General features: G+C 33.8%; 1 protein-coding gene across 1 annotated transcript in view; it reads right to left on the bottom strand.

Moving 5' to 3' along the window:
- The window catches only part of LOC126833719 (leucine-rich repeat-containing G-protein coupled receptor 5), an 88,986-nt gene that overhangs the window by 29,275 nt on the left and 40,770 nt on the right, over positions 1 to 18,941 (bottom strand). The window contains exon 3 of the mRNA XM_050565219.1: positions 674 to 745. Coding sequence (XP_050421176.1) covers positions 674 to 745 — 72 coding nt within the window. The remainder of the gene's footprint in view (positions 1 to 673; positions 746 to 18,941) is intronic.

Raw genomic sequence — 18,941 nt, 5'->3', positions numbered from 1 at the left:
ACGCGTAAACCTGTGTCCCGTAAACAATATACGTTATTCAGAAAAAAAGGCTTAATTATTCAGTGCTCACAATACAATAATACATACATAATACACAGAAGAACCATTATCAATAATAATATATACAGTAAGTTGAACACATTAATGGTATTATGTCCAGTATACAAATATTGAACAATTTACTGTCTCCTAACCTAACTTAACCGTTTTTTTCTTAAGAGACCGGTCTATTACAGAGTTACTTCTCACAGAATCCTATTCTAACCGAGTCCGGCTGGGTTAGGTTAACTTTATATAATACTGTATACTTTATGTAATGGAATAACACAATAGTATATGGTAAAAGTGGAATGGAAAAAATAGACTATAAGATGAGATCGAGAAAGGCCCTTGTGTTTTATTTAACGAGCCCAAAAAGTCAGAGACCAAGTAGGGTCGGCACGTGTGTAAAGCGGATAACCGACTAAACATCCTTTTAAAGTCATGAAAAAGAAACGAATAACCAACGGTCACGGAATAAGGATTGAACCAAAGAAAATTCAAAAATGTTTGTAGTGAGAAATGAAGGTGTACTAAGTTTGAATGGTGAAGTCTGAAAGACATTAAAGAAGCACCGATGGGCTTAACTAATCTAGAATAATGCAGAAAAAACACAGTATTGTATTATACTCACAAATCTTCCAACAGTGTCAACTGAGCAAACGCTTTTTCGTCTATGTCCGTGATGTTATTGCTGGCCACGTCTCTGAAATCAAAATAATAAATTAGGTTTTACTGCACGTGTATGTAGGACACTCTGTGTTTGCTTAAAATCGCAAATAGAATATTTTTATTGGATAGTGCGCCGGATCATTCGACGATGATATAACTAGTTTCGGGGCAGACGCTGTCGCCGGTTATGTGTGTCTATGCGGGGTACTCAGAAAAGGCGAAGGGGTAGCGGCGAACGAGGGGGCGGGGGAGAGGAGAGGGGTGATAATTCGGCAAAATTCATTCGGAAGCACGAGCGCCATTAAAAGTCTGCTAAAACGGGTCAGGGCGGAAACGTCAATGAACATGGTCGCATTCGGAGTCATAAATCTCCCGGCTAGACGTATAGCTTTTTCAATAGTTAATACACGGAAAGTAATGCACTGCACTAGCCAATACATAGTGTATATTATAAAGTATACTGTACGGTATCTAGGCGACTCAGGGTTTAAAATTTAGAGGTCCCTATTACACGTGTATTAGATTACACGTGAAACCCGTGTAATTAACATACACGTGTATTTATAAATACACGTGTATTAAAAAAAATATATTTTTGTTATTAATTTTAGTTTTACGTTTAATATCACGTCTATTTAATTATTCGAACTCAAACACAAGTATCATTGTGTAAATACGTTAACTCAAATTAAAATTTTTGACAAACAATTTTTTTTTCAAATACACGTGTATGTTAATTACACGGGGTTCGTGTACACGTGTATTTAAATTACACGTATAAAATCACAGGCACTAGTTTAAATACAAATATCAAATAATTTGTAAGCCTTAATTTTCGTGCTCCATTCGTTTTCCCGTCCACGAACAATAGTTATTGCTATTTCTTGTATAATTTAAATGTACGTTTCGTTAGCTTTTGGTAAGTTTATGCTTTACGTAAGTTTGCATTTTTTTTTCGAGCGTTTGTTTTTTGAAATTGCTTTTACCCCAAACACAAAATGTTTGAGTAAAGTGTATAACTGTACTCTGTAGATGACGAAATTAAACTACGGATTTTACAGGCGGTGCCATAAACAAAACAGAATAATTTTTATCTCGCTATAGTAATACCATTATTACATTAAGAACCTATTACGTATTATTATATTGTTGGAATTCGCATCAACTGTTTGTGTGTGTCATAAGCGGTCGGCGTACAGTACAATAAAACGTTTTAACGCGTTTCGGCTGTTTGAAAATGGTCGTTGGAAAAAGTGTGTACGGCACCACAATGGACTGTCAAAACCGTATTCTTGAGGGAATATGTCACAAGACGCCGACATTAGGGCAGGATGAGTCGCGATGGGTGAATAAAATTGTGTTGTTGTCAGTGACACGATCCGCAGTGATCTGCGGTCGAAACAAAACGGAACAAAAAAAAAATCGAATATATTTTTCAACACACAGTTCAATAACCTTGGGATGGATGAAGAAGGCAAGAGAACGGACTCGACGTCAAGTCAACTAAGTCGCTGAGATGAATTATGGGATGGGCTTTCCAAAAAAGAAAAACCAAAAGAAAAGAAGCTATTAATCATCCGAGGATAATCCGCGCGAACTCCAGTACTATAAAAACAACGCGTTATCATTTTTTTTTTGCCTTGGAAACAATAAACGATAATCGACCGATTTTCATGTTATATATTGTCCGCAGTACGCGTTCAGAGACACCACCCAAACGGCTCACTGTGCTGTCGGATTGTCGCACTTTTAGGATGATAAATACCGAGCCGTGCCACTCGAACCAGTCCTCCGGGACTAGGCGACCAAGAGAGTGTGTGGTGGATAAGAGGGACAATAAAAAAAAAGATGTAATATAATATATGAACAAAGAATGGCTGAGGACCGGGAAGGCCAGATCGGAGTGAAAATAAGTTATTGTTCAGCGGTCGGGAGCGTAGAGGACGGCAATTTTTCAGTTTAAGTACAAAACCTGGTTCGGGGCGAGAGTTTTGGCTTACACGAGGTTTAATGTCTCTGTTTCATTCGGTCTATGTCATTAACAACAAAAACAACGGGCCGGTCCATTATTTGTAACTATCAGCGTGTGAATGATTAAGTGCGTGCCACGGCTACTCGGATAGAGACTATCACGCGACAGAGAGACTTGAGGGATAAGGAAAAAGATAATAGCAATAATAATATAAATAATATACATAAAGTGCTATCGGAATGCCAGTGGAAAAAAACCACACCGAATACATTTTGACGATAAATAGCTATAGACATATCTGACGGCGTCATTTTTTGCCCTCCCCTATTTGCGCCCAGCACTCAAGTTAATCGCATTACAACAACGCACTTACAGTAATGACGGTCGACCGACTGCGGTGCACTTGCCTATCTTTTTTCTATACATATACATATATACTAGCTGAATAACCCAGCTTTGCTTGTTTGAAAAAAGTTAGCACGCGTGTTAAATAATGATTTATAAAAATTATGATTAAAACAATTATTATTAGCTATAAATAATAACTCATCTTTTTAAAAATACACGTTTTTACTTACATGAGTAGAATTTGGCAACCTAATTACTTTTTTATAAATTAATGAAGTATAGAATATTACTATTGTTATCATTATAGACTATGTATCACGTGTATCCTCCCTTTGGTAAAAATGGCGAAAAAGCGACGCTATGACATTTAGGGGATTTTGCAACAACGCTGTAGAAAAAAAAACGTAAAATTATTTAAATGCATCGCCGAAAAACCGGAACTTTGAAATACAATGATTGCCCTCCCCTCGTCCTCAGACCAAAAATTCAAAAAAGGCCGACCCTATGATACTCAAAGGGGTATTGGTAAACTTTGTGTAAAAAGAAATCGTGAAAATATTTAAAAGTTTCGTCAGAAAAGTGGAACATTGAAATACAATGTGTGCCCTCTTCTCCCCTACCCTTGGCCAAAAATGGGAAAAAGGGAGACGCTATGACTTCCGGGGGGTATTTGCAACAAATCTGTGAAAAAAATCGTACAATTATCCAAGTGGCTCAACAAAAAACTGGAACAAAAAACACGTCGGTTTTTTTATATATATGTAAATGTAAATGAGAATATTAAGAATATTTGTTAACTCTTCTGCAGAGGTGTATGTCTAGTGATTTCCAGTCGGTCAAATAAATTACCAGCCTCGGAATGTGATAAAATGCCCTAAAGTCAACGGCAACTTCTGGAATAATTTAAACGTTACACGTGACACTCAAGGTTAAATGATATGTTTTACTTTGTTATACAGCCGCGCCGACCGAAAAGGGACAAAAACTGTCGGACCGTACGTGTTGACCGCAAATGGATTCAGCTGACCGTTTAGGAGATGGTATGGTAAGTGCTTAGGCCTATAAATCCGACAAGTCGTTGGCACTTCAAAAAGGGAAATAACATTTGTTCGACCGACGGGGGAATCGCTAAAAACCCCGGGCCGGCCGTTCGTTTCCGATGCTTAAGATAAACAAAACAATTATCGTTTCGACCGCTAATACGGACATTTTGAATGTTTGAAACCAAATAACTCAATCGGTAGGCAGAAAATCGATTCTCAACGGAATACACCCGTCAAAGGGGTTTCGTCGGATTTTTGGAGAATTCTAGGGCGTTTGATTAAGCCAAACCATTTTTCTACAGTGGTCAGTTGGCAGTCTTTCCGGAATTGATCGTTGGCTGGCCAACAGCCGTACAACTGTTCAATTGTAAATACTGATAAACTACACATACGCCCCTTTAATTATTTGGCCGAAATTTAAAATAGTACTCGGGCCAACTGTTTAAATTTACCGAGGGCGTGGAACGAATAATGTTTGGGTATTTCACTCGGTGTGCCGCCGTAAGGCAACCACCAACATGAGCTTTGGTATAAAATAAAATGTTAAGTTCAGCGACCGTTAGTGTATATTTTTATTAGCAATATCGTTATATACAAATAAAAACTTGGAATCATCAACATAATAAAATAATGATTATCGTTTGAAATCACTAGATAAAGTATTTTTTAAATAATACTTAATTTTAAAACACACTGAACGTGTCTATAAAAAGTTATAAGTAGAAATTATAATAAAACCTGTATTAATACTAAAATATAAAATATTATAAGGACCGTAAAAAAGTTTTGAACCTCAGCTCCGTCAACTGCCACCTTTGAAGCAAACCCAAACAATATATCAACGATATATATTTTATGTGTAAATAACATTTTTGGGGTTTTTTGTACTAAACGACCAAGGAACGCGGTCGATAACCCCTTGAACCCGTTTTATCGAATCAGAATTAAATTTTGAAAACTAGTATGCTGTTTCCCTCATTATGGCACATTAAATTTCCGGATAATTACGGGAAGGTGTCGCCGGACGTAGCCTACTTGGGTCATAGTGCGAAAGCGTCGACGGCGACCGGACCCCCAGGAGGGTACCCCAGAAGGTATGTAATGTACATTTAAAATACATCATTTATTATTATATACCACGGCTAGCGGTGGCGGACGGATAATTATTTCTCTAGTACTAGCATAGTATAAAATATATATTACTATAATGAGCAGCAACGGGCATCGGCAAAACGATAATTGATATTTACGATCGGGATTCGCGGTAGCGGTAAATCGTTCTCTACCGCATATATAACAAAACCACGTTAATATTACTTATATTATTATCATCCTCATCATCATCATCATCGTCGTTATCATCGCTTTAGTATCCAGTTGCGCCGCCGAAACTGTCATAAATCTACTAGTGTCGCCCACCACTTGTTCTCGCCGGTAAGCGTTAAATTCAATTAAGGGCGTTTTCCATTAAGACCACACAGCAGTACGTCTTACCCCTCAGAGTTTCGGACGGAGACAATGGAGTTTATCACCATATTATACGTAGATTGTGCACATTATTCTGTAGCCTAGTGCTCACTATCGTGTGTCGTTGTATAATATACACTTTACAGGGAAGATACACAATTAGGTACGTCGTGGAGGATACCACATCGTTGGAAACGGCGTTGGGCCGGAGGACAAGACGTACTTTGCTGTGAGTATAATACAGATAAAAGAATGATTATTGTGTTTTTTTTTAAATTTCGCACCACGTGACGTAACCTCTACGCGGGTTTTTTTCCGAGTCGGCAGTTGACGATAAACTGCGTAATCCCCGGACGTGTCGTCGTGGTCGGTGTGTGTTTTCGCAGAATAAATCATCCAGATGTCGTCTGAGGAGTGAGTATAAGCGGCACATTATAAACGGTGGCACTGTGCAAAAGGTTTCTACTACCTATATATTTTTAATTTCCGGCCCGGAGACGTGGCAACGGTATTACTGCGGTCGGCGGCGGCGGCGGCAGCGGATAAGGCAGTTCAAAAGACATCGGAACCGAGTAGATTAAACGGTAGACGCACACACACTAAGTCGTATAGCGTGTAACGGGATAAGCGTGGGCCGACCCATCAATCAAATCCGCAATTAGAAAAACCGGCTATGGACACGAGATCATTTGAATCTTACATTGGGCTTTATAATATAGTGTACACGGTGTGTATGTATTCAGGATGGTGTGAAACTTTAGATTTTCGCGTCCCCTGCAACTTCCGGTCCGTTGAAATATTTAAAAGGTTTTTTCCCCTTCTTTCCGCCTTTACCCGGTCTGCGCATTACCTTCGGCCCATAAAGCAGCCGCTTTGGTTAAATTGCCCGGCGTGTAATCTTATTTTAGACCGGCCGACGTTTCCTTATCCATACATTTCACTTCCTTTCCCCCAGTATCCCTCATACAGCAGGTATTCCTCTTTTACAAAAAAAAAAAAAGGAAACACAGATTTCGGCAGCAAGACAGAAAAAAAATAATAATCGCTCTGTTTTTTTCCCTTTGTTTCATAATGTAAGCAACGAATAATATAAACGATACTCTCCACTACTTAGGTACCTACCTACTCGCCATGCTTATATAATATTGTACAATATTTATTAATCTACGTAAATGTTCTAATAAACTCAACGACATCCCATTACAAGATATACTGTTAAGCCGGTGACTACGGTATTTTATTAAATCAACCATACCAAGTTCCCGTTATATATTTTTTTATTAAATTACTCGATTTCGTTGACCTTTTCCAATTATACTTTACCCGAGTTCTTTTAAGGTTATTTTAGTATTGTTTTTTTTTCAGTTGACACATAATATTTCTTGATAATAAAACGTATAGCAAAGCTATAATAACAGCTTCGAACCTTACCTTCGACCTTTACATAAATTCGATCTGTCCCGAAATTTACCGAAATTTATACTGTCAATAAAGAGAACAATAAGAATAATCGGAATTCCAAACAAATACAATTTTACTAACAATTATTTAAGTAATTATCAATATTTATTTTTCATTAAAAGGTCATTATTATTAATGGAAGTTGAAAACTTACAAAAACACGTTCAATTTGTGAATCTAAACATACCTTTAATTTTTTTAAATAAAGGTGAAAACAAAAAATCATACTTTTTATTTCGCCGTTTTTTTAGCTTCGGTGCGGAACTATGAAGATATTGTTTAAAAAAAAAATGGGTTATTATTTTTGTCTGGATCCACGATATCTCCTAAGCCGTTGAACCGATTTATTGACGTAGCAAGACTATATCAACTCTTACCCGAAGGAAACTTTATTGGGCCAACACTTAAAGAAATTTACCTTACCAATTATTTATTGATGATTTTATCACTTTCATTTCAAGTATATGTAATAATTCCTGTAGAATTGTAAGTACCTCAAACCCAATATAAGCTGTCCCCACCATAAATCCAATCTACTGTCATGACTATTAACTTTTTTTTATTTACGATGATTTAAATAACTCCGTATCAAATTTTGGTGTTCGGATAATAATTATTTTTTTAATGTGTTAAAAATTTACCTACTTTTCGAACAATTTAAAATACAAAAACAAATTATTTTATGATAAAGCAAATAAAAATATCAGTTGAAGTATCGGATTTTTTCCCACAAAAAAAAAATTGTATCTATTTACAACTGAATAGACCAAGTAAGCTTCAAGAAATCCAATCAAGAAAAATGCCATTAATATTATGTGACAGACAGTAAATCTTACTCACACGTCGAACAACATCTATATATATTGGGCTATGACTAAAACATACTTATATAAATAGACGGGTTGAGTCCCATATGGTCGATATATAGTATAATAATTATTATTTAAGATAGATTGCGGTTTGCTAAGTTTTCTAGCTATAGTTTACCAGCTGTCAAACTTGTAATCTCTAATTTAATCACTGTCATACACATGGAATAGGGTTATAAATTCTTGAAATAAACAGTTTACCAATATTATCTGACGTGTAAAATAAGAATCATATGGAAATGAAGGGCTATGGGTAAAAAAGATCAATGTCAATTTTTGTTCATTCTGAGAAAATCATGTTTATAATTTCAAAACGTAGTACATTTTACCTGTATGCCTAAACTTCCGGCGGTCGTTACTCTCAACTAATCTGTTTTTTCCCTGGTTCGAGCGCATAAAAGATACAATACGTCAATACAAATAATTTGATACCAAAATCTCATTTTTTTGAAAAATTGACATTGATTTTTTTTCCCCGCAGCCCTTCATTTCCATATGATTCTTATTTTACAAGTCAGATAATATTGGTAAACTGTATATTTCAAGAATTTATAACCCTATTCCATGTGTATGACAGTGATTAAATTAGAGATTACAAGTTTGACAGCTGGTAAACTATAGCTAGAAAACTTAGCAAACCCCATCCTGTCTAGCTATTAGTCATCAATCGTTTTGATTTATAAACTATAATATAGTCACAAGAATTTGATAGATTTATTTATAAAATTAATAAAAATCTGATAAAATGTAATGTATAGTAATTTGTGTTATATTATAAATGTTTTGTTTTATATTAAATAAAAGCATTTCATTTTTTTAAATAATATATATTATATATAATATTTATAGTATAATAGAACTGGCTCACGAGTTCCTATATTATTCTTGGGAGCTTATTCTAATAAACGATTAAATTAATTTTTATTCATTGTTAGTTGTAATTTTTTTCAGTATATATTTTAAATTGATAATTTGTATTATTGTTTTGGTTAAGTACTCATCAAAACACTCGTCTCTCACTACACTACATTATCTAAATATATTGTAATAATACTAAAAATGCACGTAACATACTGTATTACATTTTATTATTTCACTTGCAATTTTCTTAATAATAATACACTTCCAGCAAAGCTAAAATTGTTTGATGTTTACAAATATCATATTGGAAGCAAGTAAAGCCTATACCATAATGATTCGCAAGAGGTTGAGCGCGTTTGTAATTTCATATTAAGATGTTCCAGCGAGAGTGATTGGTATCATTAAGCCAGATTTTGGGTTGCACATCAGCGCACAATATTATGATTATGCGTTTATTACGCTTGTACTTAACAAGCTCCAATGTATTATTGTTATTACCTGTTTTATGTGGATCATCCGTGCGACTAATAGAATGGTAGATGCGCAGTGCTTTTTTAAAATATTGCGTGTATAGGCTAATACAAAAATAGTCACAAGACATAATAATAGTGTTTTATTATGTTAAAAAATAACAATTAATTAGTATCAGCCAACTTCAAAATAACAATATATCATATCATTTCGTATAAAATCGTCGCCATGTGCAGTTGTCACTCGGCGGTTGGGTACTGCAATGTATGTAATTTATTAGGTATTTAAATGTTAAATTTCAGTATGAACTCTGAATGAAATTGAGTCTATTAATTTTGTCGACACGCCATTTAAAATAAATTGACAAGTATTTTTTTTTAGTTTTGTATATCGACACAAATACCCCTAAAAATCGAAGTAAAGTAAAATAAAATCAAATAAAAAATGTTTCGAAATATCTCTCCGGCAGGAAGGAAATCAATTTTAGATGAAAGCATCGTACACATAACACGTTAGTATGATATTTATGAAATGGGTCTTCCTTATGGCTCTTCGAGTCATAAATTTTACTTAAGAAAACGAATATTCGGCCTACAACCGCATCATCCGAGGTGAGACATTTCGCGTTCACAACTGTATATATTATTATATCGCCCCGCAGGATACATAGGTATTGTCATAACCACATGTACAGATATATATACATATATCTATGTATGTATGCACAAATGTCTTTAGCAAAAGGCCAAACACAATACCTTTTTAAAGTCAATGTTATTGTATTACTCGTCGTTACAAGCATCAAGGACGAATGGATAGTTTTTACGTCAGTCGCTCGCATTAACGGTAACTTATGCCGTATTAATAAAAGAAAATCCGTATATAATAGCATAAATAATATGCTAAGACAATATTGAATGGTACGCGACTTTATGTGCCTATATAATAGTATTACACAGGAACATATTAATATTATTAGCGACATGTAATAATCATGCACGCCAGTTCTCCAAGGAAGTGGTCTCTGTTTTAATAGAAGTCTGTCCGAGTCCTATGAGAGAGGGTCTATTTTACAAGTTACAAGGCGACCGAGCGAGCCTTCGGGGAAGTCTTGTAAGACATGTTCGCGTTAATAATTAATGAGCCAAAAGGTCGTTCGGTATGTGTCGCCGAACGTATTCCAAAAGATTTATCTTAATACAATGATATATATTTCTGGGGTTTGGGACTTGGGTCGAAAAGGGTCAAAGATCTAGTTAACATGTTATTAAGCAGGATAATGATATGTTACCTGACCACAACTAGTAGAATTATCGATTAAATGTTAAGTCTATTTGCAGTAATCTTGAAATCGTGCGCTCTTACTTCTTATTGAAAACGGAAACTTCAATTGATGTTTGTTTAAAGTAACATTGACATTTGATTTAACTTCACTCACAGAGTAATACATTTTAAAAGGGTAGTAGTTCAAATCACAAATTTTGCATTTAGTTTTTATATAGTTATATTATTATAGTTTAAAAATAATATAAATAAAACAAAGAATAAAAATTACACCTATGTTAATATCGTGTGTAATAATAATATTAATAATATATCACTTTACATTGGTGGTTATTTTTACAATGTAAAAAAAAACATTTACCAGAATAAAAGAAATATTGCCTTACTTGCTTATGCATGTATATTGTACACGTTAATTTTTATTCTGTACTGTAAAAAAGCTAACACTGCAAAATGTTCGTTATAAACGGTTATAACATCAACTAAACTTACTAAAAAAATCCTTTTAAGTTTCAATTTAAATAAAAATGTATGTTCTAAAAAAAAATATGATGATCGTAGGTCAGACGTACTAAAGTATAATTCTATACGTTTAGTTAGTTAAGACTATGTAGTAATAAATAAAAACAAACTATTTTTCAAAAAGTTGTTTTAATTGTGTTTCTGGATTATTTTCAAGGAATACAGATTTTATTGAGAAATGTACATAGAATAAGAGCTAACGAATTATAATTAAAATTGCAATGTCATAATATATTTTTCTTGGTATTGGATGATCAGTTCTATCAACCGCATAATACTTGACAAAGGATTTATTTTACAAATGTTTAAATAAGAAATTATATTTTATCTTTTCATAAAATGAATATTGTCTCGCCAACAAATAAAACAGTAACGTTATAAAAAGTTTTTAATAAAAAGAAAAGTTTAAGCCTATAACAATGAACGCTACAATTTCGAGAGAGGTTTTATAAAGCGTTTTTTTCATTGGCAAGTCATATTTTTCAAGATCTAACTCCTAATACCTTTTATAAATATCTTGGTGAAATGTTTATTGTTAGCTTTGGTTGAAATTTTTTTCCTAGTTTAAAATTACAATTATTTGTACACGCATATTATAGTTATTAGAGCTTTTTATCCGTACTGAACATTTAATGTATTTTGTATGACATATTTATACTGTTTTCGGAATATAGCCTATCACGCAGGATTTAAGACAATGACGAAAACAGAATAATAAACCTAAAAAAGATAATAAAACTCAAATGTACGAGATCTTTTCGAATGATAAAAATACATTTGGAGAGTCAGGCTCAACTGGAAAGGCCCGTTTTAAGACTACTTAAAGATTCATTTTAATAGCAAAGGATAGGGTGTTTGACTAAACATCCCAAGGGCGACAACAGAAAATATTCCAGCATTGGATTGAGACAAGCGGATGGAGTAGCACTATTAGTAAATAATATGGAAAACCATAAGTGTCAAAAAATAAATTATGTAAGAATGTTTACATTACATTCGACAAAACATAGAAAACGTAAGTTTGAATATAATATATGTATATAATGTATACGACCGACTTGAGGATATTTCTTCGGAGAGAAAAATGGAAAGGAGGTCATCGGTTTTACATTCTTATCATTTATATATGTACAATATACATATATATCCATATATCCATATTATATATAAACATATATAGTATTGTGCGGGAGCGTGTCTACACACAACAAATAAGTTGAAAATAAAACTTAACTGCCGCGGCGATAGAGGGATGATATTTAAAGAGACTATAAGGGTCTGAACAACCGCCGACGCCAACGCAGCTACAATACATACAACACATAATGGCACGCGTGGTATGGTCGAGCGTCGTCCGGATACGGTTCGCCGGGGGAGGGAAGCGGAAAAAAGGTTATTTTTTTACCGTTATTTTTATCACCTAAGTACACGCGGAGCGCATCTACTCGCTTTTACGATATATGGCTATTAGGGACGCGAAAGAGTGAATATATATGATATAGGTAAAAAAAAAAACTAGCCAGCCAGGTGGGGTAGGGCATGTTAAACGGGTAATTCGTCCCGGACACACACACAGGACGAGGACGGATGACGTAGGAGAGTGAAGGGGCGCTTAGGGGTATTCGGACCAGAGGCGGAAGGGGCAATGATAAAATGGTCTTCGGACCGGGATGCGACGGCGGTGTCGGCCAAAACACATTCGGGTTATTGCAGATCGATACACCGGCGGCGAACGGCGGTGGTAAAGTGTGGCCATTGTGGCACATCTGTGACGGTACTAAACGGCAATAGCACCAGCAGTAGCAGCAGCATCATAAGCAGCAGTAGCAACAACACAGCACCGATGGCGATAGAACCGGAAGAACCCTTAAACGACCATAGCCCAAGTTGCCGCTTCGAAATTCGATACATATTGTACAGAAGAAACACAACGATATAGTGTATCGGCGGTAATAGCCGACGGTATTATAGTAACGCACACTGTGTGTTATAGGACGCGAACAATGCGCGTACCGTACCGGGTGTGCGAGTGGGCACGAGAAAAACTCGAATCCAAACAAAATATATAATAACGCTTTTCGTACAAACATAATATAATATAGGTAATGTATAAAAAGATATCTACCAGATCTCGTTACTTTATTACGTTTGTCGAGCCGTTTAGGGTCGTTCCGTGTGAAATCAACTCGACCATTTTCACTTGTATACTTACAATTTTAGACACTAAATAAAAGTGTTTTTTTCAAAATTAAAAAAAAAAAAATTTTAGGAACAAAAAAAAAGTAAATAAAACTAATCTTGCCATGTTGCATATTAAATTAGGGTCCTAACAACACAAAAGAATTGCAAGTTGCCGTTGAGCTCCCATGAGTTTTACACCTTCCTTGGCCATCATAAGAACTCACAATCAGTGGACACTTTGTTATTAAAGATACCAGCACAAACAATAAACTTAATATAAAAGTTATTTTACGGTGATATGGGTCAAAAAGTAAATAAAAACACATTTCGTCAGATGTACAGAAAACATTGAAACATAGATATGTTATAAACACGATAAATGTCCAAAGTTTTCTAAAACTCGAAGTATATTTGGTAAATATTCAGTTGATATTTTCACATGCAACGAATATTGTTGCACAAAATTCAATATAATACTTTACACTTGGCTACAAATTTGAAAAATAGATAGTTATATTTTAAGAAAACGAATAATTTAATTAATTAATATTTTAAGTTATACTGAAAATTATTAAAATTATATGTGCCATTTAGGGAAACTAAGAAGTGCTAACGCTGCAATTTTCTACATTAGCGCCTACAGTTTATAGATAATCTAAATAAATAATATGGTAAATTTTAACTGTGTTAACAGAAGTTATTTACTAATGTTAAATAAGTCATATAATATTTATATATTCATTCAAGTCTAATGCAATACGTATTTTTAATTAAAAATTGGCTAAATTATAGAGTTCATAGGTTTGGTTGCTAATAAGGTTTTTAGTCATTTCTTTGTTAGGATACAATTTCAATTTCTTCGAGGAAAAGGGTTACCAGGTTCCTAAACTAAACTAGCCTAACCTAAAAATCTAGCCTCAGAATTTGGTACTAAGCAACTGCTGTCAACGTCCGAGTGTATGTGTTGTACAACATTATTATTATAAATTCTAAAACACATTCAATTTGACAATTTTCCACAGGGTCGTGCGAATCAGTTCCGGTACATTTGATTCCGACCCGGGAAACCCAAACGAATTTACTGCTAATGTCCCTATCGCCATGTACGATTCATGGAGTTACCATCGGCGACTTTATGGCCGCCGACGCCGACGTAGACTCCTCTCCTCCCTGACTTCCTCTTTTGCCACAGTATTCTTCCCCTCTATCCTTCTTGCCCTTCCGCCGCTCTAGTTCAATCCGAAGGTTATTGCACCCGGCGGAGTAGAAGGCGGCCCAGGTCGGCAAACAACAACAAAGCGACAGACAACGGTTATAGTAGTAAGTACACTATTAGTTTAATGAATATGTGGAATTTATACGGCAACGGCGGCGGGAAAAGAGCAATAGCGAACATTTTTTTCTGCTTGGCTAATACAAGTATTGTACGGCGTTTCTATTGTAGGCTCACCGTTTTACCGTTCTCCCTATAAACTTAGCACGCCATACCTATAATTATATAAAGCGAAGAAGTAGAAATCTTCATCGTTTTATTTCCCCAGAATCCTCTTTAACTATTTTTTCGTTGACCGCTGCGATCGTTGAAGTAAAATAATGGCTTTTGAAATGTTGCCCTAAATCTCCCGCTTTTCTCGTCCTCGAACTACTTCTAAAGCCTAGTTAAAACATTTTTTCAGTCCAACAAAGTATTATATACAGCTTACATGTTTTTCTTATTAGAATAATGCAGAATGCGTCATGATATATATAACGTACACTTAAGTCGCGAAATAATATATTATTTTCCTTTTGGAATGGAGTCGAAACATTATAAGTAAATCGATAAAAAGAGAAAACCAACTAACCATAAGCTTATCGTATTTTATATAAAATATATGCACAATATGCGGTTAAACGCGTTATAGAACATTTTCTAAACAAGATAAAAAGAGTTCCGCCGTACATCATATATATATACATATATAATATTATATATATATTATATTTGACGTCTCAGTTAAATGTGTATCCTTACCTAATATAATATTGACTATTTGACTAGAGCTGTGAAAAATGATATCATAAAAACAGAATAACATCTCCTTCGTTTTTATACTAACAAAATAAAATACACATTCGCGTTATCGTTTATATGAGCTAAAAAAGCTTGTCTATATAGTTTTACGTGCAATATACTAATTTCATGTAATAAAGGCTAATCTTTATAACAATGCCATTGTATATAAGTTATTGATGTTAAATTCTCATAAGTGCGCGCAATGTTGTTTAGAATATAATAAAATACCATATACATACTTACTTATTTTGTTTATAAAAGATAATTCAAAAATCTATTGTAACGAATATCGCATGACGTAATGCAAACAGACGAATCTAAGTTATATTGTAAAAATATTAAGAGTACCCTTCTCTCGAGACTTCTGTAGATATTATAATATTATGTTATATGTATAAAGTGTAACGACCGATGCCAAAGTATGTATTAGGCTTACAAAATATGATATTATGAAAAACATTTTTTTTATATAGCCTTTAAAAGATAAACATAATATATTTTATATTATTATTATTATTACTTTAAACACCAATAAATTATTATGGACATTTATTTTTTTAGTGAAAACATATGTAATTTTAATTAATGCGTTTTATCTTGGCACGTGCGATTAATCGGTGAATAAACTACGATTGTATTAAAATTTACTTGGCACTGAAAACGTGGTCCAAAAAAGTTGTGACCTGGAAGTTTGCACCGTTCAGGTATTCCGCACAACTATAATGTACTGCACGTCCGGCCGGTATCACCGAGATTATGTTTGACTTCGTTTACGATTGCAAGTGGTAGACAAAGTCAAAATTTCAATAGAAAAAAACGCTCTTACTCGCGCACTCGCCTACAGGACGTTTCTGGATAACGGCGAGACGCGTAGGTATGTTTTATTAACAATGCGTCTTCGAGTGTTTAAACGGAAATTGCACGGGTAGGTACGAAAATCAAACATAATATTATTTCGTATAATTTTTTCGCCTGTTTACGAGTAGGTACATAAAATTAGATAGAAGAAAGTAACGAAAATGTTTCTTTTGGGTCAAACATTGTAGTATTTCGTATATTTAAATAAAAAGAATATATAGGTCACCCGGTAAGGAAATTGTTTACGCTATTATTTCTCAGAAACCTCCACAAACAACGTTTGTAGCGTTTCTTCTTATTTGAAATTACGATGTTTTCGGAATATCGCCGAACCCGCTAATTCACGCAATCCGATAAATTTGAGACATAATTGAATTTTCCATTAAAAAAAAAAACAACTAATATATGTATAAGAGAATACTGATGACGTTCATTTTGCGAGAAAAATACTGTTTTTTCTTTTACATGAAACTTTTGCCAGGCTGACGGCTATAAAAACAATTATCTTGTCCGCTCGCAATAACTATTATTACTAGGAATTCAAACTTTTTCTAAAAAAAAAAACTTAAACTTATTTATTAAAACAAAAGAAAGAGAGCAACTGAACCACAAAAAAAATATCGCCATTATTGTCGAGGGAAGGAGTACATTGTCGTTACGCGCTTGCAAACCGTTTAACGGATTGAATTCTAACCAGAGGTGGTGAGTTTCAAAGGTATTTCCAAGAATAAAGTGTCTCCTTTTCTTGTTTTTTTTTTACTTTTTTTTCAGTTGTAAGACGAGATGTAGTGAAAAAAGTTTCTAAAATACGAGCAATACTTAGAAAGATCACGAGATTTCTTAAATCAACACACAATAATACAGTTTCTATGGTAAATACAAATTACTCGAATAATTATTTTGTATTTATGACTTCCGCTGTAAGTAGTTGGTTCATTAATAATTCAAAATTTCTTAATATAATATTTCTAGGTTCACATGTGGCGGCCTCTTAAAATACAGTATTTTCTTTTAACAGTTATTTCTATAAACAAAAATTATCAACAATATAAAATTAGACAATTATTGGCTAATAATCTTTGTTGCTGAAGCCTTTCTTAATAAAAATAAAAAAATGTACATAGGAAATTATATTATGAGTGTATGACGATTACACAGTGCAATACAATGAGGATAGCTTTTTGTGATAATACGATTCTTCAATACAATTTATAGAGATTATTAAGAAATGTTATTGATATAAAAAAAAAGTATTAGCCTCGAGCGATTTCAACGACGTCTGGAGTGATCCACTGGAGATATTGATTCGCCGAGACACTTCCGTATTTAGAAGTGATGTTGTTGAGAACCTTATACAGGCTGTTGTGTAACTGACTTGTCCCGAGTTCAATGATTATTTTTTATGTTATCGACGAAAAAAATGTAATTTTATATTTTTTAAACAAATATTATAAGATGGCCGATAACAAAGTGGTTTGTTTTTGTCTTAAATTATTTAATAAGCTCTCCTTTATAGCAAAACGACGTAGGCTATTAAGTGTTATTATATTGAAAGGCTTTTATCGTTTGGTTTTAATATTTTCTCCATTATTTTCGCTCGCGGTACATCGTCAATTTTTATGTTTCATTTCCATAATTGACTACTTAGACTTTATGAAACTGACGTGTCTTAACTCAAACAGTAATTATTATAATATGGCTAAAGCGTTTTTTCCCTCTTTGTCCTGATCGCCTGATATAGTTCATACAGCGTTTAAACGCGGTGCTTCGCCATTGTATCAGTGTTGTAGGCACGTTTTAAACTTGCCCTTCTGGATTTTCTGGATCTAATCACCGATATAGAAGAATGTGAATCATTAACATATTATCTTATGATCTACACAGACCGTATCTCGATGATCTGAGAAATGTACTTACATTACATTATATTATGTAAATCTGATCGTATGGTGAAACATTAGTATATAGTATATGTAATAAGTATATATTATATGATAACTATATTGTCCAACTGCCGCCGAAGGCAGTAGAAATAAACCATTGGTATATGTATAAATATAATATTGTATTTTGTTTAAGTTAATATTGAAGAAAACAAACGGTATGCATACAAGTACAGGCGAATGGATGAGTATGTGTCACTTGCGGGTGCATCATTAAATACCTCTACCAAAGTATACTATATAATATTTGTACAGTACTTGTGTAAAACTACTCACAAGTCCTGGTAGAGAAGATCAGTAAAAATAATACTCTGAGTATATCTTGTGATAGTTTGTATACAACTATGTAAATATAAGAAAACCACAAAAATATTTGTAAAACTAAATTTATGTAATAAACTCAAGCATTGGGCAAAATCCGAATTTTCAGATTTTTAAATACCCAAATGACTGTTTTAAAATAGAAATTAAAAAACAGTTTAAATTTTTAACTTAGTTTTTAGTATAGTATTTCATCGATGAAAAAAAAACCATGACCCAAAATATTTACGACACAAATTGTAATGCTCTTTAAAACACCAATGACACCAAAAAAAGTTTTAATTGGTTAATCTACAAACGATTCGTACACCAATTATATTATTATCTGGAACGAAGCAAAACAAGATTAATGACAGTAAATACCTAGTTTAATATATGTTATTGACAAAGGAATATGGGATTGTGAAAAAAAAACAGATCCTGCTATGTCTGGAGAGTATTATAAACATTTAACTAGCGATACGTTTACCAGTAATTTTATTAGCTCTGGATTGGTTTATTATTGTAATGTACAACTGTCGTTGTTGCTGTGGGACTTTTATCGTTGTTTGCAAAACTTTTATTCGGCAGACT

Source organism: Adelges cooleyi, unplaced genomic scaffold, assembly GCF_023614345.1.
Source record: "Adelges cooleyi isolate 19-005CV unplaced genomic scaffold, UGA_ACOO_1.1 ACOO_flye_CR_arks_rails_tigmint_CR_PRNA_2, whole genome shotgun sequence".
In the NCBI taxonomy this organism is placed as follows: Eukaryota; Metazoa; Arthropoda; class Insecta; order Hemiptera; family Adelgidae; genus Adelges; species Adelges cooleyi.
This window is presented reverse-complemented; position numbering and strand designations above follow the sequence as displayed.